This window comes from Balaenoptera physalus (genome assembly GCF_965194825.1).
Source record: "Balaenoptera physalus genome assembly, chromosome: 4".
NCBI lineage: Eukaryota > Metazoa > Chordata > Mammalia > Artiodactyla > Balaenopteridae > Balaenoptera > Balaenoptera physalus.
In genome coordinates this window covers 52,675,702-52,701,383 of record NC_138891.1, presented here as the reverse complement: position 1 = coordinate 52,701,383, position 25,682 = coordinate 52,675,702, and the positions used below count along the sequence as shown (strand labels likewise).

The 25,682-nt window shown below is 36.1% G+C and overlaps 1 protein-coding gene and 1 long non-coding RNA gene across 2 annotated transcripts in view; both read left to right on the top strand.

Moving 5' to 3' along the window:
- The window catches only part of SPATA16 (spermatogenesis associated 16), a 228,455-nt gene extending 206,067 nt beyond the window's left edge, over positions 1 to 22,388 (top strand). Inside the window, exon 10 of the mRNA XM_082459084.1 lies at positions 18,353 to 22,388. Coding sequence (XP_082315210.1) covers positions 18,353 to 18,475 — 123 coding nt within the window. The 3' untranslated portion in view covers positions 18,476 to 22,388. The remainder of the gene's footprint in view (positions 1 to 18,352) is intronic.
- LOC309659389 overlaps positions 1 to 25,682 on the top strand; it is a 538,108-nt gene that overhangs the window by 217,462 nt on the left and 294,964 nt on the right. The window lies entirely within an intron of this gene.

Sequence of the window (25,682 nt, the reverse complement as noted above, 5' to 3'; positions counted from 1 at the left end):
ACATCTGAAACTAACACAACATTGTAAATCAACTATATTTCAATAAAAATTTAAAAAATAATTTTTAAAAAGTGGTGCTGGGAAAACTGGAACAGCTACATGTGAAACAATGTAATTAGAACATTTTCTCACACGATATAGAAAAATAAACTCAAAATAGATTAAAGACCTAAATATAAGACTGGAAAGCACAAATCTTCTAGAAGAAAACATAGGCAGAACATTCTTTGACATAAATTGTAGCAAAATTTTTTTGGATCTGTCTCCTAAGCCAAAGGAAGCAAAAGCAAAACTAAACAAATGGGACCTAATTAAACTTAAAAGCTTTTGCATAGTAAAGGAAACCATCAACAAAACAAAAAGGCAACCTACTGAATGAGTGAAAAATATTTGCAAATAATATAACTAATAACAGGTTAATATCCAAAATATATAAACAGCTCATACAACTTAATATAAAAAAAAAACCTGATTAAGAAATGGGCAGAAGACATGAATAGACATTTTCCAAAGAAGACATACAGATGGCCAACAAGAACATGGAAAGATGCTCAACATCTCTAATCATCAGGGAAATGCAAATCAAAATCACAGTGAGATATCACTTCACATCTGTCAGAATGTTATTTGTGTTCTTTTTGAACACAAATATGTGTTCAGTGTTGGTGAGGTGTGGAGAAAAGGGAACGCTTGTACACTGTTGGTGGGAATGTAAATTGGTGCAACCACTATGGAAAACAGTATGGAAGTTCCTCAAAAAACTAAAAGTAGGACTGCATATGATCCAGCAATTCCATACTTCTGGGTATAGATCCCAAAAAAACGAAAACACTCATTTGAAATAATACATGCATCCCAATGTTCATAGCAGCATTATTTACAATAGCCAAGATATGGAAGCAACCTAAATGCCCATCAACAGATGAATGGATAAGAAAGATATGGTGTGTGTGTGTGTATATATATACACACACACACACACACACACACACACACACACACACACAAACAATGGAATACCACTCAGCCATCAAAAAGAACGAAATTTTGCCATTTACAATAACATGGATGGACCTAGAGGGTATTATGCTTAGTGAAATGTCAGAGAAAGACAAATAGTCTGATATCATTTATATGTGGAATCTAAAACACAAAAAAAATGAATATAACAAAAAAGAAACAAACTCACAGATACAGAAAACATACTAGAGGGAAGGGGGGAGGGGCAGATAGAGGTAGGGGATTAAGAGGTACAAACTACTACGTATAAAATAAGCTATAATGATATATTGTACAGCACAGGGAATATAGCTAATAGTTTATACTATAAATGAAGTATAATCCATAAAAATTTCAAATCACTACATTGTATACCTGAAACTAATATAATATTGTAAATCAACTATACCTCAATAAAAAAATAGAGAATCTCAGCAAAGAAATAGAAGACTTAAGAAGAACCAAATAGAAATTTTAGAACTGCAAAATACAATAACCAAAATAAGAAAGTCAATGGAAGGGCTCAACATCAGAATGAAGGGGAAAGAGGAAAGAATCAATGAACTGAAGATAAGACAGTATAAATTATCCAATTGGAACAACAGAGAAAATAGACTGAAAAAAAAAAAAATGAAAAGATCCTCGAGGAGCTGTGAGTCTAAAACAAAAAATCTAATGTTCATGTTAACAGAATCCCAGAAGGACAGGAGAAAATGGACAGGAATGAAAAAGTACCCAAAGAAATAATAGCTGAAAACCTCCATAATTTGGCAAAAGACAGAAAACTATAGATTCAAGAATTTGAGGGGCTTCCCTGGTGGCACAGTGGTTAAGAATCCGCCTGCCAATGGAAGGGACACGGGTTCAAGCCCTGGTCTGGGAAGATCCCACATGTCGCAGAGCAACTAAGCCCATGCACCACAACTACTGAGCCTGCGCTCTAGAGCCTGCGAGCCACAACTACTGAAGCCCGTGTGCCTAGAGCCCATGCTCCGCAACAAGAGAAGCCACTGCAATGAGAAGCCTGCGCACTGCAACAGAGAGAAGCCCCCGCTCACCACAACTAGAGAAAGCCCGTGAGCAGCAAGGAAGACTCAACACAGCCAAAAATAAATTAATTAATTAATTTAAAAAAAAAAAAAAAAGGATTTGAGTGAATCCCAAACTGGATAAACTCAAATTCACACCAGGATGCAGCATAGTCTAACTTCTAAAACTTAAAGACAAAGAAAGATCTTGAAAGCAGCAAAAAAAGAAATGATTCACTAACTATAGGGGAAAAACAATTCGAATGACAGTGGATTTTTCAGTAAAACATATGGGGGCCAAAAATAAGTGGCACATTTTTCAAATACTGAAAGAAAAGAATTGTCAACACAGAATGCTATCCTGAACAAAAATATCTTTCAGGAATGAAGAGAAAATCAAGACATTCTTAGATGAAGGAAAACTAAGAGAATTTGTCATCAGATAACTTACCCTATAAAATGGCTGAAGGAAGTTCTCTAAATAGAAAGGAAACAATAAAAGAAAGAACTGTAAAATATCAAGAAAAATGAAAGAACACAGCAAGCAGAAGTATGAGTAAAAACAATAGACTGTCCTCTTCATTATGTCTGACGGTGCAAGCAAAAATAATAACACAGTGTAATGTGATTCTAAATATACGTGGAGTTCTGTTTTTCAGTTCCACATATAAGGAGCTTGGAATTCACCACTTCATCCTAAAAACAAGTAAAAAGCTGAACAGACTGAAAAAATCAATAACCCTTCTTGGGCAAATAAGAGAGTGGACAAGACAGGACAAATCACTGCTCCCAAGAAGGGAGAGACTAACAGGTGAATGCAGGGAGATGTGGCTTTCTGGAGCAGAGACGTGTGAGCAGTAACTGCCATGGGAACCAGTGCTGGGGTTGGAAAGCTGGAATTATAACTGACAAATTGCTGTGCCAACAACTCTGAGTATTAAAAACTCTAGGGGGACTCAGTCATAGAGGGAGTCACACAATATTATGGGATTTACCTCCAGGAGCTCAACCAGGTTCTCACTGTAAATATCAGAGAAAAATCCCCTTGGGCCTCTGGGAGGAGGAGGGGAAAAGGAACCACTCTGAAATATGCCAGAGCACTCTTGTCTTCTTAGCAAGTCTTGCCCTCAGAGGAAATTAGTTAAACAGAGCCTCATCTTCTGGGATATTATCAGGGCCTAACTTACCTGGGGAAGGAAAACACCCAACTCCAGCCCACACTAGCCATCCTGTCCCACCTAAGGGGGGAGAAAAAAACTGAGGAACACTTGTGAAGTTCACAGTCCAGAAGCATGGGCTCACTAAAAGACTAAAACCTAATCATAGGACTATAGAATGCTTCCCCTCCCCTCACAACTGAGGACCACATTACTAAAGGTCTATTTATAGCAGTTTCTTTTACCCAGTACATCACGTCCAGCTATCAAGAAAATTACAATGCATACCAAAAGGCCAAAAACACAATTTGAAGAGACAAAGCAATCATCAGAAGCAGATATGGCAGAGATGTTGTAATTATCAGACTAGAAATTTAACACAACAATGATTAATACAGTAAGGACTCTAATGGATAAAGTAGACAGCATGCAAGAAAAGATGTGTAATAATAATAGCAACAATATATTCAATTACATATGCTTATATATATGTTTTAGGTGTGTGTGTTTTATAATACATATATATGTGCATATATAATATATGTTATACATATATGTATATATAATACAAATGCTTGTTTGCTTATATATAAATAAAATGAATGACAGCAATGATACAAGGGACTAGAGAAAGGAATTAGGATTATTTTATTATTATACAGTACTGACACTACCTGTGTAGTGGTATAGTGTTGTTTGAGAGTAGACTTAGATTAGTTGTGAATGCATATTGCAAACTCTAGGTCAACCACTAAAAAAGTCAAAAAAAAAAAAAAAGAAGTATAACTAATATACTAAGAAAGGAGAAAAAATAAATGAAGAAAGGTAAAGAGACATTTAAAAAGGCAAGGTTTCTTAACTTCAATAGAACCTAAAACAAAGACACCAGTAGACTGAAAATATCTGTATATCCTAGAACAACTACTAAATATGTTATACAAAAAATAGACTAAAAACACTCTAAATATATTAAAATGAAATTATAAAAAATGTTCAAGTATCCATAGGAAGGTAAGGGAAAAAAAAGAGAAGCAAAAACCAAAGAGAACAAAAAGAAAGCAAAAAATAAAATGACAAACTAAGTCCTAACATACCAACAATTATATTAAATGTAAATGGTCTAAATACAAGAATTAAAAGACACAAACTGGCAAAATTGATTTAAAATTATAATCCAACTATATGCTGTCTACAAATTCACTTCAAATATAATGACATACATAGGCAGGCTAAAAATCAAAGGTAAAAAGATATACCATACAAATATTAATATAAGGAAAGCAGTAGTGGCTATATCAATATCAGACAAAGTAGACTTCAGAGAAAAGAAAGTGATCAGAGACAGAGAAGACATTACAGAGAGAAACATTATGTAATAATAAAAGAATCAGTCCACCAAGAAGACATAGCAATCCTAAATGTGTATGCACCAAACAACAGGGCTGCAAAATATATGAAACAAAAACTCAAGGGACTAAAAGGAAAAATAGACACGTCCACAATTATAGTTGGAGATTTCAAACCCTCTCTCTCAACAGTTGATAGAACAAGTAAACAGAAAAATCAGCAAGGATATAGAACTCAATAACACCATCAACCAATGGGATCTAACCAACATTTATAAAATAATCCATCCACTAACAGCAGAATACACATCTTTTCAAGTGTCCACAGAACATATACCAAAATAGACCATATACTGGGCCATAAATAAACTTTGACAGATTTTTAAAAACTGAAATATTAAGGAAGGTTTTCTTCAACTGCAGCAGAATCAAACTAGAGATCAATAATAAAAAGATAACAGGAAATGTTCTAAATACTTGAATAGTCCATGGAACAAAAAAGAAGTATCAAGGAAAGTGAAAAAATACACTGAATTGAATGAAAATTAAAATATAACATATAAATATTTGTGGGATACAGCTAAAACAGCACTGAAAGAAATTTAGAACACCAAATGCATACATTATAAAAGAGGAAAAAAATCTCAAATCAATAATTGAAGCCTTGACTCAAAAACCTAGTAAAAGAAGAGCAAAATAAACCCAAAACAGAAATATAAAAGGAAATAATAAAGGTAAGGCTAGAAACCAATGAAATGGAAAACAGAAAAATAGAGAAAATCAATGAAACAAAGAGCTGGTTCTTTGAACAGATCAATAAAATTTACAAACCTCTTGTAAGACTAATGAAGGAAAAAAGAGAGAAGACAAAATCATCCATATCAGGAATGAAATAGGATATCACTATAGACCCTGCAGACATCAAAATTATAATAAGGGACTACTACAACCAACTCTACACATAAAAATTTAACAATGTAGATGAAATGTACCTATTTCTCAAGAAACACAAAGTACCATAACTCACCCAATATGAAATAAGTTGAATCACTCTGTAACTATTAATGACATTTAATTCATAATTTTAAACTTCCCCAAAAGAAATCTTTAAGCCCAGCTGGTTTGACACCAGTTCTACACAATCTCTTTCAAAAAGTATAAGAGAAGGAAGCACTCTCCAATTCATGCTATAAAGTTAGTATTACCTGATACCAAACAGACAAAAACAGTACCACAAAAAAAAAAACCAAAACCAAAGAAAAAAAAAAACCCAAAACCCTGAAAACTAATATCTCTTATGAATATACTTGCAAAAATCTTTTTTAAAATTTTTACAATGTTAGCAAATAGAATTCAGCAATATATTAAAAGAATTATATGCCATAACCAAGTGAGGTTCATTCCAGAGATGCAAACAAGGCTATTTGAATATTTAAAATTCAATGTAATCTACCATATCAACAAAATACAGAAAAAAAAAATCACATAATCATATCAATTGATGCATTAAAAAATTGACAAAACTTAACACCCATTCATGATAAAAACTCTCAGACAACTACAAATAGAAGAGGATCTCCTCAAATTGTTAAATAGCATCTACAAAAATCCTAGAACTAACATACTTAATTGTGAAAGACTGAATGCTTTCTCCCTAAAATCAGGAACAAGACAAGGATGTCTGCTCTCAGCACTCTTATTCAACATTGTGCTAGAAATTCCAACTATTGCAGAAAGGCAAGAGAAAGGAAGAAAAGGCATATAGATCAGGAAGGAAAAAGTAAAACTTCGTCAATAATGTAAGTATTATTGTCAACACAGAAAAACAAAATAAAGTAAACCAAAGAAAAAAAATTCTTAAAATAAGTGAGTTCATTAAGGTTACAAGGTAAACATACAAAACTCAATTGTATTTCAATATACTAGCAATAATCAGGGACAGTAAAATGTTAAATATAGTACCATATACAAATTTCAGAAAAAGTGAAATGCTTTGGTGTAATTCTAACAAAACATACACAGGACTTGTATACTGAAAACTACGAAACTGTAACGAAAGAAAGCAAAGATCTAAATAAATGGAGAGCCATGCTGTGTTCATGGATTGGAAGACTCAACATAGTATAGACATCAATCTCTCAAAATTGATGGTTTAATGCAATTCCTATTAAAATCTCTGCAAGAATTTTCATAAAGACAAGACTATTTTAAAATTTATGGAAAGCCACAGTAAACAGAATAGCTAAGACACTTTAGAAAAAGAGTGAACTGAAAGGAATCAGTCTACTGGATTTCAAAACTTTTTATATAGCTACAGTAATCAAGACTCTGTGGTATTAGTGGAATGATAGACACAAAGATCAATGAAACAAAATTGAAAACCGTAAGTAAATTCACATAAATATGCTCAATTGATTTTTTTATAAAGGCACAAAAGCAATTCAATAAAGCAAAAGATAGGCTTTTCAATAAATGGTGCAAGAGTATTTGTACATCCATAGGTAAAAACAAACCAAAAAACAAACAAAAAACTTGACCTAAGTCTGACACTTGATACAAAAATTGACTCAAAATGTAAAACTTTTAGAAAAAAACATAGGAGAAAATCTTTGGAATCTTAGTCTATGCAAACCATTCTTAGACTTGACACCAAAAGTATGATCCATAAAAATCTAACTGATAAATTAGACTTCATCAAAATTGAGAACTTTTGCTCTGTGAAAGATTCTGTTTAAAAGGATGAAAAGACAAGTTACAGAATGACAGAAAATATTTGCAAACCACATGCCCAAAAAAAGACAAGTGTTTTGATTTATAAAGAACTCTCAAAATTCAACAGTAAAAAATTAAAAAGTTAATTCAATTTGAAAGTGGGGAAAAGACATGAACAGACATTTCACCAAAGAGAATGTCAAATAAGCACATTAAAACATATTCAATATCATTAGCTATTAGGGAAATGCAAATTAAAACCACAATGCAATAAATCACTCCACACCTATCAAAATGGCTAAAATAAAAATTAGTAGCAGCACTAAATGCTGGTGTCAATGCAGAGAAATTGGGTAACTCGTACATTGCTGGTGGGAATGTAAAACAATACAGCCACTGAGGGAAACAATATGACAGTTTCTTTAAAAAACTAATTATTTATTTATTTATTTATGGCTGTGTTGGGTCTTCGTTTCTGTGCGAGGGCTTTCTCTAGTTGCAGCAAGCGGGGGCCACTCTTCATCGCGGTGCGCGGGCCTCTCATTATCGCGGCCTCTCTTGTTGCGGAGCACAGGCTCCAGACGCGCAGGCTCAGTAATTGTGGCTCATGGGCCCAGTTGCTCCGCGGCATGTGGGATCTTCCCAGACCAGGACTCGAACCCGTGTCCCCTGCATTGGCAGGCAGATTCTCAACCACTGCGCCACCAGGGAAGCCCTAAAAAACTAATTATGCAACTAACAAATGACTTAGCAATTATACTCCTAGGCATTTATTTATTCCAGGGAAATGAAGTCTAATGTTCACACAAAAACCTTTAAACAAATGTTCATAGCAACTTAATTTATAATAGCCAAAAATTGGAAGTAATCTAGATATCCTTCAAAGAGTGAATCATTAAACTGTGGTGCATCCATACCAGGGAATACCACTCAGCAAAAAAGAAACAAACTGTTGATACACACAACAAACTGAATAAATCCCCAGAGACTAATGGAGTTATATACTATATGATTCCATTTATATAACCTTATTAAAATGAAAAAATTATAGAAATGGACAAGATTAGTGGTTGCCAGGGGTTAAGGAGGTGGAGCCAGGAGGAAAGTGGGTGTGGCTATAAAAGGGCAACACAAGAGATCTTGTGGTGATGGAACTGTTCTATATCTTGACTGTATCAGTGTCAATATCCTTGCTGTAATATTCTACCAAAGTTTTGCAAGATGTTACCATTGGGGCAAACTGATAAAGAATACACAGATTCTTCCTGTATTACTTCTTACTGATGCATGTGAATCTGCAATTATCTCAAGATAAAAAGTTTAAAATATATATACTCAAACCTTCAAATAAATTATGCCATTAAATATGGAAAAATAAAATTTTATTTTATTTTTTAAAATATTTATTTATTTGGCTGTGTTGTTTCTTCGTTGCGGCATGCAGGATCTTCATTGCAGCACATGGGATCTTTCATTGCGGCGCTCGTTGGGGGATGCGGGCTCTTCACTGCGGCGCACAGGCTTCTCTCTAGTTGTGGCATGCGGGTTTTCTCTTCTTTAGTTGTGGCGCGGGCTCCAGAGCACGTGGTCTCTGTAGTTTGCAGCACACGGGCTCTCTAGTTGAGGCTCGAGAGCTCAGTAGTTGTGGCGCACAGGCTTAGTTGCCCCGCGGCAAGTGGGATCTTAGTTCCCCCACCAGGGATCGAACCCGCGTCCCCTGCATTGGAAGGCGGATTCTTTGCCACTGGAACACCAGGGAAGTCCCAAAAACTAAAATTTTAAAAAGCCATGATACATTGTTTCGTGAACGAAGTGATAGCAAGGTTTCATAATTGCGCTTTAACTGTATACTAAACATAATTTCTTTAAAGTGCTATCATTATGGGAATTTTCAATTAGGACTTGGTAATACAGTTTAGCAGGAAGTTTTTTGCACATTTTGTAACATATCACAGGTAGATGACTTAGATTTCCACATTGTACTTTTATGACTAAAATACCAACTAACATACAAAATTCACTAAATTTAAATGGAGAAATATGAGGCTTGTTTGTCTGTTTGAATGCTAGCCAAAAGCTAAAGGAAACTGCTATATTATGAATATTATGAATAGCAGAAACAGCTCCATTTCAGAAACTAAGTTTATTTTAGAAATTAATTTCAAGCCTGTTTAAAAACAATTGTCATTCTAATAAGAATTAAAATTCAAACCATTTTGGATGATAAATATTTAAAAGCATTTGGTCTGGAAACTAAACTGGAACAGAGCAAGGAAACTAATGTTAACAAATCCACTGTGGTCCACACTGCTAACCGCTGGAAAAACATCCTCGTTCTGTAATCACCACTACAGTCATAGAAACATGATATTTATTCCTGAGGATCCAATTCTTATTTCATCTATCTTTTGTCTTCTTAAAAGACATCTTTAAAAGCTTTATTTAAAAAAAAAATCCTGGGCTTCCCTGGTGGCGCAGTGGTTGAGAATCTGCCTGCCAATGCAGGGGACACGGGTTCGAGCCCTGGTCTGGGAAGATCTCACATGCCGCGGAGCAACTGGGCCCGTGAGCCACAATTACTGAGCCTGCGCGTCTGGAGCCTGTGCTCCGCAACAAGAGAGGCCGCGATAGTGAGAGGCCCGCGCACCGCGATGAAGAGTGGCCCCCGCTTGCCACAACTAGAGAAAGCCCTCGCACAGAAACGAAGACCCAACACAGCCATAAATTAATTAATTAATTAATTTTTTAAAAAAAATCCTTCCCTTTTTAAAAAATATTTAAATAAAAAAAAAAATCCTCACCCAATTCCTGACGCATGAACATGTACAAACATACCTAATCTCTCCTAAATCCAGACTACATGAAATCCAATAGGAAGTCCCATTTCAAGCCCAATGTCTTCCTTCTCTGCATAATTTACCCATGCGTTTATGTTTGAGATCAACCTCCTCTAATTGCCATTATTGGAAAGAAACTACACTGTTTCCCAAGGTGTATACTAAGCCTGTGCAGGGGGCACCAACAAAGTAGGGAGCATCAACCGACAGGAAAAGTGAAAGGTAGAAATCATGAAAGTTATGTATGAGGGGAAAATTAGAACTTAATTGAGCTATATGGCTTAGTACCGATCTCCTCAACTTACATTGGGGTTTCATTTCAATAAACCCATCATAAATTAAAAATACTGTAAGTTGGAAATTATTTAATACACCTAACCTTCTGGACATCATAGCTTAGCCTAGCCTACCTTAAATGTGCTCAGAACACTTAAATTAGCCTACAGTTGGGCAAGATCATCTAACACAAAGCCTATTTTATAATAAGTATTGAGTAGCTCATGTAATTTACGGTACTGAATACTGTACTGAAAGTGAAAACTAGGATGGTTGTACGGGGACAGGATGGTTATAAGTGTATGGGTTGTTTACCCTCGGGTCACGTGGCTGACGGGGAGCTGCAGCTCACTGCAGCTGCCCAGCATCACAGGAGTATCAGACCCCATACTGCTAGCCCAGGAAAAGACCAAAATTCAAAATACGGTCTCTACTGAATGCATATCGTTTTGCACCATCATAAAGTCGAAAAATTATGAGTCGAACCATCATAAGTCAGGGACTGTCTATAGGTGTATTAATTTGCTAACACTGCTGTAACAAAGTACCACAAACTGAGTGGCTTGAATAATAGAAGTTTATCATCACAGTTCTGGAGGTTGATAGTCCAAATTCAAAGTGTCAGCAGGGTTGGTATCTTCTGAGGGCTGTGAGGAAGAATCAGTTCCATGCCTCTCCCCTCGTTTCTGGTGGTTTGCTGGCAATCTTTATCATACCTTGGCTGTAGGAGCATCACCTCAACCACTGCCTTCATCTTCATAAGTTAGTCTCCCTGTGTGAGTGACTGTGTCCAAATATCCCGTTATCCAGTCATTTTGGGTTAAGGCCCACCCTAAAGACCTCATTTTAACTTGATGGCCTCTATAAAAACCCTATCTCCAAATAAGGGTACATCCTGAAACACTGGGGGTTAAGACCTCAACATAGGAATTTTGAGGGAACGAAATTCAACTCATCCCAGTAGTGTTTCATTTTAAATGACTCTGGGAGGGAAAGGGCCACCCAGATCTTCACAGTGACTCTCCCTCCCCTCACCACATCTGAATGACTCCCCTTCCAAAGCTCTATTAGGCCATGGCTGTGTGTCCCTTTCTGTTATCATCTCTCATCAGCTTTGCTTGTGTTGAGCTTCTTGTCATTTTTTCCCTTAGTTTGTCCCCATTTCTAACTCTCTATGTTCTAAAACTCAGTTTCTCCCCCAGCAATGCCCTTGGTCTCATGGCCAGCCTTTGCATAAGAAATGGAAACTGGTACTATTGTTTTCACCTCTGGCTCACATGCCTTCAATTACCAAATGAAAATAGGTTGGATCTGTGTGCAAATGAAGTCACAGTCAGCCCCACAAAATGAGAGTGAGTCAGTAGCAATCCTCCTTCACAAGAAAGCTCTCAAGTGAACAGAGGGTCTCCTGACCTCAGGGCATCCCCATACTTCCCACCTACACATAAGATATAAACCAATTTTATAGTAAAAGATTATTGGAGAGAATATTCAGGCACTTTTTATCACGCCTATACTGAAAGTGACTATGAAGTGGTTCTATGTGGGAAAACATTTTAATCTGTAAAAATGTTGCATTTTATCCTGGAATCTAGTAGAAAAATCTTAAGTTTCGATATGCTAAAAAAATCATTAACTGAGAAAACGAATTATCTGATGATTGAATAATCTGAAGCAGTTAATAGGGTAAGAAAGAAAGTGTGCTATAAACTACCTTCTAGTGTTAAGTTAATCCATAATAGGGGTCCTTTGGATGCAAGATAAAATATTGATACATCTGGAGAAAAAGATATAGGTCTTATAGATATGATCATTTTATAAGTAAAATAGAACGAAGTACTGAGAACCCTAGTATCCATGGGTGTTTATATCAACCAGTTCGATACCTTTCATTATATACAAAACTACAGCAACAGAAGTGGTTGGATCCCTCTCATTTCTATAGTGCTTCTCCAATGTGGTACAAGGCAAATTGCAATGTGTCCTTCTTCCACTGGGCACATTTCTGTAGTGAATCCAGGCCAAACTAAACATCATTAAAGTAGTACCTTAAAGTTGGAATGGATGTTAAAAGCTTCTTTAATCCAACCCCCGGCTCACACACGACCCAAATAATTCATACCTGCCAAAAAAGTCATCTAATGTTTGATTTCCAATCTCTGGTGATGAGGGTCACTATACCTTACCCTAAAACCCCTTCCATTTTTTATACAGTTGTGAAAATATTAATATAATATCTACTTTTTTACTCATTTAACTACTCATTCAGCTGTTTATCACTTCAACAAATATTTATTGAGAACCTATTATGAAACCAACAGGCACTACACAATGTGCTATTATAATCTTTGTGGAGGACTCAGACATTTATGAAGCGCTTTCCACAAACATCAAGCCATTTAATCCTCACAAAAACCCTGTAAATAGACTCTGATTATTAATTTGTTATTTACACTATAGATGAGAAAATTAAAGTTCAGAATTTAAGTCACATCACCAGTGAAAGAACTGAGAATCAAACTCGTAATTCTAGATAGTACTCTTTCAAATGTATAAACTAACACAAAACAAATTCATCACCCCTTCACATAACAATGCTGATATACCTAAAGATATCACAGATTCCTGTTATGTTTTCTCTTCTCCCCAGTAAACACCTCCAGATCCTCCAACGTTTCATCATACAATTTGGATTTAAGACCCTGGACATACCCAGAACCAAGCATGATAGCCCAGATGAGACAGGACCTGACCAGAAAAGGGAAAAAACTATTGCCCACTTTGAGACACATTTTAAATATTGTAGTCTATAATCAGATCAGTTTTGGGTAACCAGGGAATACTGTTGATTTACATTGAATTTGCAGCTAATATGTACTATCAGAAACTCATATCTTCCCACTCCTTTCTCTGCCCCCTCTTAATTTTGTGTTATACAGTGGAATTTTGAGACCTAATCACAAGACTTTAAAGTATGTCAAACACCTACACTTAGCACAGTTACTGAGGCAGCAACCTCCACAGAGTGGAGGTCAAAAACACAAGGACTATTAGATAAAGTTGTTTAGCTTTTAATTTTATTTCACTTTTATAGGTATGTTTTATTTATTTGTGTTTTTTTCTATTTACTGGGCATACACTTCCAGATTCAAGTATTAATACTACCACTAAATAATAGCAATTCAAACCTATGCAAATACTTCACATAAATTGTTTAATTTAATCTCATTAGGACCCTGTGAAGCAATTGACGATGAAGAAACTTGGGTTCCAAGGAATTAAATAAGTTTGCCCAAAAGTCACCAAGAACATGCTGGAGCTGGGATTCCAACCCAGATATAGCTGACTTTGACCCAGCAGGCTGTCTCTCTGCCATGACCACCTTTTTGTTCTGAATAACTGAAAGCGTCATTTTTTGTTTGTCTTTCTTAGGACTGTTTAACTGCCAAAATGCTTTTCACGTGGTAAACTACAAAATAGTGGGTTGTTTTTTCTTTTCCATTAGGAGTTTTCATCATTCTGACTTTTAGCCTAGTACTAGGCTATTATTATAGGTCCATTTTTTTTAACGCATTCCTGATTATGTGACCTTTTTCTACCTCTTACATTTGTCACTAATCAAACTCATCCTTTTTCCCTAAAACTGTTCATTGAATTTTATTCCTTACCTCATTAAGATACCATCAATGTCTCAAATGAGAAACTTCACAGTCATTACTAATTCTGCTTGCCTTCTAACCCCAACACAGAATTTTTCATCAAGACTAGAGCTCTTACTTCCCAAACGTCTCTTAAATCCTTGATGCAGGCCCCAATAGTATTTTTCATGGCATATTGCACTGGGCCTTAATTGATCCACCTGCTTCTAGTCTCCCTGGCTGCATTCCACCCCACGCAATGCACCAGATTTATCTTCCTAACCACACAGCTAAGTATTTTTCAACTTTTATAAGCTGACCCCAATCTATATTTCCTGCTGTGTATATCTCTACTCTCTGTCCCCCCATGCCCACATCTATGCTATGTGACCCACCCCTACCAAATAGCCCATGTTCTTTCACAACCTTGCTTTTATGGATGCCATTTCCTCTGTCTGGAATGAGTTTCTTGTCCTGGCGAAGACCCAGCTCCTATCACCTCCAATACACTTCCACATTCCTTCAGATAGAACTCACTGTTCTGACATTTTTGCTAACAGAACTTTTTGTACATAATTCTTATATAAACATTCATGCTTTGTTGCAATCATGTTTTCATTAACTGCCTCTCCTATGTGAATATGAGTTCCTCATAAACAACCATCTCGATATTTTTGTTTATCACCTTAGTACAGTGCCAAATATTGTACATAGTAGATGTTTAATAAATATTTGCAAGAAAGAATGAAAGTACTTCGAGATCTGAGCTGACTAGAAATTTTCCTGTAATACATATTGGTCTATTTAGTTACCTCCACATTTCTTCCTAATTGGTATTATTTGTTTTTGTACTGTTAGAATTTCAACTTCGAAATCTCCTGTACTTCTCAGGCTGTCTTCTCTTTTATGGTTTCAAAGTCATCTTTGTTCTGAACTTTTGACTCCACAGTAAGTCATGACTGACAGACTTCTGTGCATAAGAATTTAAAAATCCTCAGAAATAGTCGATAACAATTTCCTAACTCTTTGATGAGGATTATGATTGACAACCATATGATAGGTGAGAATCTGCCCTTTTACTGAGACCTTCAGTTCCCCTCAATCATCTGGAATTCCTAAATTCTCTACAAACTCATTTGGTCTGATATCCATATCTCAGTAATGCCAAGTCAGCATTGGCGCACAGATAGACAAGAAAATGTTATCTGCCCATTTTGCAAATGGGAAAATTAGACCCAGAATGACCAAGGAGACTATCTGATATAGTTAAGCAAGTAGACCCTACACTAAAAAGAAGGTCTAATAAGGCCTCTGCTCCAAAAACTGGCTCATTTCCTTCCTTACATGCTTGCATATTTCTTTGTGTTTTATTTCCCTAAGGGCTTTATAGAAATTTCTATCATTTGCAATCTGTTCTTCTTAGTTATATGAATCTATTTTCTCTTCAACCAGCATTTTTCTTTCCTTGACTTAAAAAAAGAAAATAAAGAACCAGCTTTACTAAAAACATGTTGCAGCTCTCCTACACTTCAGTAAGTACAGAAGCTAAAATTGACTTACTTTACTGCATGTTCTGTCATTCATCTAATGGTATAATCTAAGAGAATAACCTCTGGTTTGAAAATTGTAAGGGCACATCTTAAGACCGGACAAACTTAAATCTGATGTGAGTACAAGTCATGGAATTTTTTGGCTTGGTATGTCCTTGGAAATTATCCGGGCTAACCCTTTCTTCACTAAAGGCTGGTGAAAACTGAAGCTCAGAAAGGCCAAGTGACTTTTCTGGTGTCACAGATCAAGATTACAAGCCAGTCCAAGAGCAGAACTCAACACTCCTGACTCCTTTCCCAGTGCCCTTTCTACTTTTGGCTGTTTCAAGTATGGGGACCACACCTTGTTATTACCTTGCCTAGACTCAAAGCTAAACAATGGTAATAGAATGATGGGATATGAAAGTGATTAATCTTTAAGAGAAAAGAAAGCCTTCTGATATGCTTCATACCAGTCATCACTTTGAGTATGGAAAAACACATTGGTTTCTGAACACACTGATGTCTTCAGCTCTATCATCAGAGAGTAGGATTGTTGAGGGTCTACCATATCCTAGTTATTGGGAATAGTGAACACCACGGACCTAGCTGCCTGCCTTATGGAGCAAGCCCAGACAGGAAGATAGATATTATATAAAACATTACAAACAATTAAGTAAAAACTTACAATATGCAAAGAGATGAATCAGCTGCTGTGGGAATATGTTACTGAGAGCCCCAACCTGGTCTGCGTTATCAAGAAGTATGTCCCTGAGGCACTGATGTTGAACCTGAAATCCAGAGGATATGTAAGGGTTCCAATGGGAGTATTCCATCAGAGAGCACAGAATTAGGAAGATCAAGGGTGCAGAGAATGCTGAACGGTTGTGTTTAGAAAACTGAGAGATGTACCACAGGGCTAAGGCAAATGTAGTGACAGGAGACAGAATTAGAGACAGAAGTGTCACCAGATCACGCAGAGCTGTGTAGATCATGTTAAGGGCTTGGGAATCCATTTAGGCATTTTAAGCAGGGGAAAATGTGACCAGATATATATTTTAAAAAGATCATTCCAGTATTATTAGGAGAATGGGTTAAAAGGATAGCATGTAGACAGACCAGGTAGGAGGTGAACACCTAGGCCAGGTGAGACATTTACATAGTCTGTACTCTAGACCTCCCAGTTTAATTCAGCAGTACTCTATTCCAATGACATAGCTTGTGTTTCTTCTTTGTCTTTTTTAATGAAAGGCAAACCAGTTAGTCAACACTGCTCTTAATAAACACAATTTTTAAAAAAGATAGCAGCCACCTAACGGATATTTTAAAACAATTATTTTTCTGTATCATTGAAGGAAGCTTTATTTGTTGCATTAGGGTTGTGATTGTAACTGTATTTGGACTAACTGCAAACATTATCATTGTAAAGAGCTTTGATTTAACCATACATTTTCAGTGCAAATAACATGAGTGAGTAATCAACTCTATCAAAGTAACAGTAAAGTGCCATCCATCGTGTTTATTTTGATTGTGCTCTATGTTAATTTTTTACTTATGGTTTTGGTATAAGTTGGATAGTATAAATGGATGGAATACATAGAATAATGCATTGACTTCATGACAGGATCCAAAAATATTCTGTCAAATCATTTTGATGATTGCTGCAATAATCAGATATCATAAACAACATGTACTTTTGGAAAAATTTACCTGAAGTAATTTTAGGTTTTCAAAAAGAATTGTTTTCTTTAATTGTTTTCTATAATTGTTTTCTTTAATTGTTTTCTATAATTGTTTTCTATAACAATTTCTATAATTGTTAAATAAATTATCTTATTTTCTTAAGGAAACCAATGGACAGTTTTCATCACCTTGTGTGATATAAGACCTAACTATAACATATAAATGAGTGCTACCATTTATTACTCTCTTTTTGACAATCTGAATTATCTTTTGGATATTACTCTGAATGATAAATCAAGTGATTTAAAAGTAGAGCTCAAAATTGGAAAATTGAACTTGTAAAGTGCTTTTATCTTAAGGAGACGATATGTTAATATACCTTGAAGTGTAAGTGCTCTAGCTTTGAGCTAACTTTATGACAACAGGTTCTTCAGTGAGTGATTTTAGACTAATACAATATGCAGGTCTCGGGAATCAGGGTTAAGTATGAATTGTTTTTCATCATGAAAGCCCAATTCAGCATATATGTAAACTGTTTTACTCTGGCAAATAGTATAATACATTCAACCAACTGTCACTGAATAATGATAAGTTTTCTTTGGAGAAAGACAAATAATTTATTTCTAAGAACTATTGTTTTGTATATCGTTATTTTATCTTATTTTATTTCAACTTTTGATTTAAAAGAGAAATGGCTCTTGCTAAGACAATGTGGAATATTCATTTTTCTCCCAAGTTGGCCAGGGGTATACCAATGCTAGAATCTCTGGTTTTGAGGGGAGTAGATTTTGTTTCATTATTCTTTTAGAAAATTGAATAATTTTCCACCATTTATTCCTTTTTGAAATCCCTGGTTTTACTGACCAGTAAAGACAGCAGGTGATGATAATCCCCAGTCCCATCCCCAATATGTAGGACTGAGTGGTAAAGCAAATTCCTGCATGTCTGCTTCACGCTCCTAAAACAAAGGACCCTGAAATTAAAACAAAAAGGGGGCTTTTATATTTAATTGTATCTGTCTCTGCCAGTTCTGTTCCAACATGGACCTGTATGTGCCGTTTACTTTTAAATTCCTCACCATTTTCCTAAGTACACAAAACCTGGGGAAACAATAACGAATCTTGCCATATCTGCTTATTTCTTCTAGGTTGGACAAATCGAAGACTTTCTATACCAACTAGAGGATAGTTTCTTAAAAACTAAAAAACAGAGAGCTGCTCGAAGGCAAAAAAGAAAAATGAAGCGGCTTCAAACTGTGCAGCAAAGCTAGTCACTGGGGAGCAGGCGACACCACCGAGACGTTCCAGAGAAAGGGCCAATGGCATCCCGCCAGCCTGACTGTGACAGCCCAGCAACAAAGGCCTAGCACCAAAAGAATGAGGTGGTGCTCCTCTTGGCAAAGACGGTCTACACTTCGTTAATCTCAACTGGCAGCAATAAATGTTCTCAGCAAGTTTGACCTGACTCTTGCTCGAATTCGTCTTACTTAGTTCAATAGCTTATAAAACAACCATTGCTGCTTCTTTCACCTGTCTTGCTCTTTCAACGTTGACTAAAGTATACCAGGTCTATCCAAGTCCACTTATAGTGTATGTGCATATTCATGTGTATTCATTAAGGATTAGTCACATACCATATACAGATATGGACAATATAAATGCAGATTTTTAAAATTATAAAACAGATAATATACTTTCTCAATCCTTATAGAGATAGCCCTATGTGGTATGGCTGATATCATCAGTTATTTCACTAACATCTGTATTCTTTCCTCTGGATCCTTCATATCCCCTCCCCTTAAATGACTCAACACAAATGCGTATATTTGACAAGATAATGAGTCAAGAGCCATTACTCAAGACCTCAGTTAACACCTACAAGGAGGTTTGAAGATAGAGTAAGAAGATGGGACCCATATACAGAGTAAAATAAACAAGAAAATGTAAATTTTAAAAATAATGGAAAAAATAAGATCTCAGAGTACATTAATAACATGAAAAGGAAAAAAGGGAATAAAATATTTAGTGCTGAATTTTTCATTATACAGTGAGATCGTAAAGGAATCAATAATTTAGCCTTACGTATATGTCAGATTTGTGTAGTCATAATTATGCAAGATATAAATATTTTGAAACTTTAAAATAAATTACGACCTTGATTTCCCTGTGGACCATCTGCTTAATTCTTACCTTTATCAAAGAGTTTCCTCTTTTACCCCACTCCACCCAGAGATCATCATCGTTGCCATCATGTTCCCTCAGGTTAGTTATTAATATAACGGTAGGCAGTTAAAGACAGGGGCATTTAAGAAACTCCTTTTTGTTTCTAGACTCACACCAGCAAGGCACCTCAGTTCTGTTCTCATAAGTACTGGAAAATAATTTCTTTCTATGGACACTTGAGTCTGTAACCAAATGTGGGAGTCTTAAGACAAATGGCTCAACCTCCCATGCAGCCAGTTCTGCTGTTATCCCCTTTGACCACTGTCCAGGAACTTCCTATTAAAAAATATATATATATATATATATTTATATCCTTATAACATTATATATATATATATATATATATATATATATATATCCTTATAACATCTCTAGGAAACAAAGCTTGTTGAGCTTTGAATTTAACTTCAGTGTTAAAATTTTATTTTCCAAAAGAATTTCTATGTTCTGTGAGTAATACTTTTTTTTTTAATTGGGATGGAATCTTAGCACTGCCTGTTTTCTGAAAGCCCTGTTGATATTCAGTAGCTGTTCAATCGCTTTATCTTTGTTCTTCAAAAATTAGTGTTCTCTCATTCCACAGTGCTAAAAGATTATATTTGAAAATAATATAGTTACAATTATTAGATTATGGTTTCACTGTTTGACCACTTCCCCCAAATCCAATACTAAATATCCATTGGTTGTTTTTGGCTGGGGCTTGTTTAGGGAAAGGAAGGCAGTTCTAGTTGGTCTTAGGAAGGATGATATAAAATGGAAATCCAAAAAATTCAAAAGAAACTTTTTTTCAGAAAAAAATTAATCAACACACTTAGCTCTTCAACAAGGTATCAAATAATTAGAATTCTTAATAGGTATAATAGCAGTGTCCATAGGAATGAATTTTGCTCATTGTTTCAACATTAGTGTCAAGAGCCTTGAATAGCAATAACGCAGATGAAGAATTTGTAAAGCAATATGATATTAGTTTAAAATAAAATTAATACCAGAGAAAGCAAAGTTTACAAAGTACTTTCAGAATGCTTATTTTATATCAACTTCATAAGAATTTCTTCATGTATGCATTTCCTCCCTTTACAATTGAAGAAACCAACACCCAAAGAGGTTAATGCCTTGCTTGACTCTAAAGACTTGTTCTGTCCCATACTTGCTATTTGAAATGTGGTCCGTGAACCAACAGCACCAGCATCACCAGGGAATTCATGAGGAATGCAGAATCTTAAACTCCTCCCCAAACCTACTACCTCAAAGTCTGTATTTTTAACAAGCTCCCTAGGTAATTTATATATGCCCATTAAAGTTTGAGAATTGCTCTTTTACCATATTGGAAAATATTTTCCTGTCTGTTCAAAGTTAACATGACACAGGGCCTGATGATATGCTACTCTTAGGTTTTGGTCCAAAAATATTTCCTAATATGATCATTTCTGCAAAGGTTTATGCACCAAAAGAACGAAAAATTAAAAGTTCAGTAATTATAGGAAATGTGTTTTTCCTCTGCCATTTTTTTCTAAGATAGATAGGATTTTATTATGTAACATTTCAAAAACATGAAGCAAAACAAAAGAAAGACATATGGGCCAAAAAGAAGTGGTATACACTTGATGATCAGACCAATTTAAATATTATTAATTGTATAGCTAGTCCATGACCTAAATGCTTCAGTTGTTTCCTCTGTCTTCCCCTATCATTTCTCCTATGTCCCTCCATCATTTACTGACGTATCTAGATGGGAAGCAGAGCTCTGCTGATCTCTAGAGCTAGGGGCAACTTATCTTTCAAAATATCTAAACAGATTCTTTCCAACTTGTCTACATCAGGGTGATTAATTCTGTCCATAAAATGTATTTGGGGAGACTGCCACTGGGTATTATTCTGTAAGAAATAGTTCAAGTTCAGAAGTCCCACCCCGAGAGGAGGAATCCCAAAGGAGGCCACCTATGATCACATGAAAATCCTGTGTATCCTGATCCATGTCTTCCTTAATGTCGGGTACTTGATCATTCTCAGTCATTCCTTCATCATCCTTCGAGACACTTTGGTATTGTTTGTAGGGGTTCAGAATATGTCATCCTAAAATATGCTACATTGGCATATTTATTATTTTGAATTAAAGGTACTTGAGAAGCTGCCAATGCAAGAAGAACATTCTGAACTTCCTTTGTCCTCCGAAAGCAGGAAATAAATCTCCCATATGAAAGGTATCGTCTCTGTACCAGGAGGTAAAAGACATCCTTACTGCCAGAGACAGGGGAAATCAGGGCCATAAAAGGCTATATTAAACAAACCTGGTTATTTCTTCACTGTTTACTAACCCCAGCCCAAACACCTCTGCCTTGGTAATTATAAACAAAGTTATTGTTTCTTTGTCTAAAAGGTACAAAAGCTTCCTGCTTTGGTCACTTCTTTGAGTCTCATATCTTTGTGAGGCTCCTGCACACACATACGTAAATTAAATATGTTTTTCTCCTGCTAATCTGTCTTTTTATTACAGGTGGATCTGAACCAATAACCTAGAAGGGTAAAAGGAAAATTATTTTTCCTCCCCTACAGATGTTTTTCTCAGCTTTTCAGTTTCAAATTTTTCAAACCTATGGAAAAGTGGCAAGAATAGTACCATATAACTGATATACCCTTGGCATAGATTTCCCCAATTATTAACATTTTGTCTCACGTGCATTTGCGTTCTCTCTGCTCCTTGTCTCTCTCTCACCTTCTCCCCTTCTCTCTCTCTCTCTGTCATCAAGTAAAACACATTCCATAAAAAACCAAATTGTTCCTTTTAGTAGAATTACCTTATCATGAATACACTATGTTAATCCCCCAGTTGCAGGTCTACATTTGTTCTCTGCATCAAATCAGACAAGTGAGCACAGCTACTTATAAACTGCTGGGGCAAGTGGCTATGGACAGCACACACAACACTGTCCCTGTCTTCCTCCTCCCTGCCGGCCTTTCTGGAGCATTGCTTTAATGATCACAACAGCATTCAGCAGGGGCAGGGTTCTTGAAGAAGGAAAAGTAAGTAACAAATGCTGGTTGTTACTTGCTAGCAAGGTACAGCCTCAGAACTGGTAATTCATACTTTTTTGTATCTTCAAGGATGGCCAATCTTTTTGAGAACAGATGTTGCAATTTTTGAAAACAGCCAAATTTTACTCAGAACCCAAATCGGTGACCAGAGTAGATGGTCAACTGAGTAATGTTACTCTCTGTCCAAGACTGTGTGCCTCTCTGAAGTAATGGCAGGCGCAAAGGCAACTGCACTGACATAAGAAGAGCTTTCCAAGTGACTTCTCTGAAGAGAACCATGTGTACCTTGGTATCTACATGCTATTGATAGTATGTTTGTTTCTATATGCTTCTGATGGAACAGAAAATTGGATAAATTTTAAAACCTCTCTAGAAAGCAATTTGTCAGTGTGTATCATGAGCGCTAAAGATGTTTATACCCTTTGCCCCAAAAATTCTACTTTTAGGAAACTATACTAGAGGAATAACCAAATACATGTTATAAAAGTTTATATTCATCACAGGGTTATTTTAAATAGAAAAATAAAATGAACTCAACCAAAATTTTCCAACATAGGTAATAGACTAAATGATTAATGACAGTCTATCCAATGCTTAACCTAATCACAGGTAAAAATTTTATCATGTTAAAAGAAAAAAGATATAAAACTATATAAGCACAACTATAACTAGGTTATAAAATATATGCATATAAAAGACTGGAAGGACATACAATAAGATATTAAAAATGGTTATCTTTAGTGGAGACAGTTCTGGGTGATTTTATTATCTTTTCCCTAATATTATACAATAAGTATATGTTCCTTGATAATAAGAAAAAAACCTTAAAATATGATTATTTAGTATCACTCTGCAGAGAAAGACCAATTCATATCAGCTTTTCTTTGCCTGTTTACAGGAAAAAAATTATATATTCTGAAAACTTGCATCTCAGATAATTGCTGTTGCACAGACAGAGACCAGTGGAAACATCTTATTTGCAGAATTCTTTGTGGCATAAAAATTTTTACGACTACCTCCACCAAACATCCACGGGATACACAGTCCAGAAGGTCACTGAAGTAACTATTACACAGAGCACCAGTTATGGTGTTTTACCTGCCTTTAAAAGTAACAAAACTAGAACTTCCCTAGGTGGCGCAGTGGTTAAGAATCCACCTGCCAATGCAAGGGACACGGATTTGATCCCTGGTCCAGGAAGATCCCACATGCAGCGGAACAACCGAGCCCGTGCGCCACAACTACCGAGCCTGTGCTCTAGAGCCTGTGAGCCACAACTACTGAGCCCGCATGCTGCAACTGCTGAAGCCCACGCGCCTAGAGTCGATGCTCCACAACAGGAGAAGCCACCGCAATGAGAAGTCTGGCACCACAATGAGAAGTCTGGCACCGCAATGAGAAGTCCAGCACCGCAACGAAGAGTAGCCCCCACTCGCCGCAACTAGAGAACGCCTGTGCGCAGCAATGAAGACCCAACGCAACCAAAAATAAATTAATTAATTAATAACTGATACCACATGTGAGTTGTCCCTATCTCCCTTGCTTGTGTTCCTCATAACTTTCTGCTGATTGTTTTGTTTCGTTCTTTCCCTGTACTCACAGGGTATCACCCTACAAAATATGAGATGATCACGGACCAAAGTCCTTTAAAACAAAATGTATTGAAAGTTAAGAGACCACTGGCAGAGCAAAGCTCTGATTTATAGTGGCTTGATTCACTGAGATGGGGTGATGGAGTCCAAGTTCAATCAGATATTTCACAAGTTGCCTGATCCACTCAGCAGTTCCCTGGGCTCTCGGGACATGGATACAAAGGACTATTGTGCAGCCTTGACAAGCAGCAGATTGTCAAGATGTAATAGAATGTAATGACACACCTGGGGCAGGCACCTATCTTTGACAAGTCATCAAAGGGAGGGAAAATCAGGAAACAGACCCAAAGAGCATATCAAAAGTTATAAATGTAAGCATATCCTGCTTGTGCCTCAATAAAAAGAAGCCAGAAACACTCAGACTGCATGACATAGAGATTAAAATTACTCTCTACGTACATTATTTAATAAATGGTATGGGAACGTGAAAATTAAATACTGGATATGCTCTTTTGTTGTGATCCTTTATTGATCCAAGGCAATGTGCAGAACTAATATGCATTAATAGTCAAGACTTTAACTTTCTTCTTAAATAAGTGTTTGGGGAAGTAGAAAGGTAAATATTCATTGAGAAATGGGAAGACTAAATCCCTGATATTGATAACAAGCCAGTCTTTCTCTAAGCCTTTTTCAGTAGGTTTACAGATATGAATAGCTATGTCAGGCTATTCCCTAAAACCAGAAGGGGAAGCTGGTGTACTACAGCTGTTAAATGTAAAGCCCTAAGAAAAGTACCTCTCACAGTCACTGCTCAGTTCAAGTTAGCTGACGATGGTGGTAATCATGACATGGAAAGCAAAACGGGCTTTGATTTTGAAGACCAGGGTTTCAGTCCTAGCTATGTTGTAATGAGGGATAATAATTTTTTTCCCTACCTAATGAGGTCTCAGTAAGGAGCAAATAAGATAATGAAATATAAAATAATTTTTAAACACTGAAGCAATAATGCCTTTATTGACAACTCACAATAAGCTAGGCATTGCCCTCTAGTCCTCACTACAATGCTGAGACAGGAAATGTTATTATCTGCTTTTACAGATGAGTAACCTGAGGAGCAGGAGGTGAAGTACTTCCTTAGAGCTAGAAAGTATCAAAGCTCAAATTCAAACCCAGGCAGCTTTACTCCAGAGTTGGGACTTGACATTGTACTTCAAGGCTTGTGGCAACCTTGTGTCAAGCAAGTCTATCAGCGCCATTTTCCTAAAGCATTTGCTCACTTCATGTCTCTGTGTCACATTTCACTAATTCTTGAAATATTTCAAACTTTCTCATTATTGTGATATTTTTTATGGTGGTCTGTGATCGGTGAGTGATCTTTGATGTCACTCTTGCAAAAAGATTATGACTCACTGAAGGCTCAGATGATGGTTAGCATAAAGTATTTTTTAATTAAGGTATGTGTATTTTGTTTAGATGTAATGCTATTGCACACTTAATAGACTACAGTATAGTGTAAATATTACTTTTATATGCACTGGAAAACCAAAAACTTTGTGTTACTCACTTTACTGCAATATTCACTTTACTGCAGTGGTCTGGAATTGAACCCAACATATCTATGAGGTGTGTT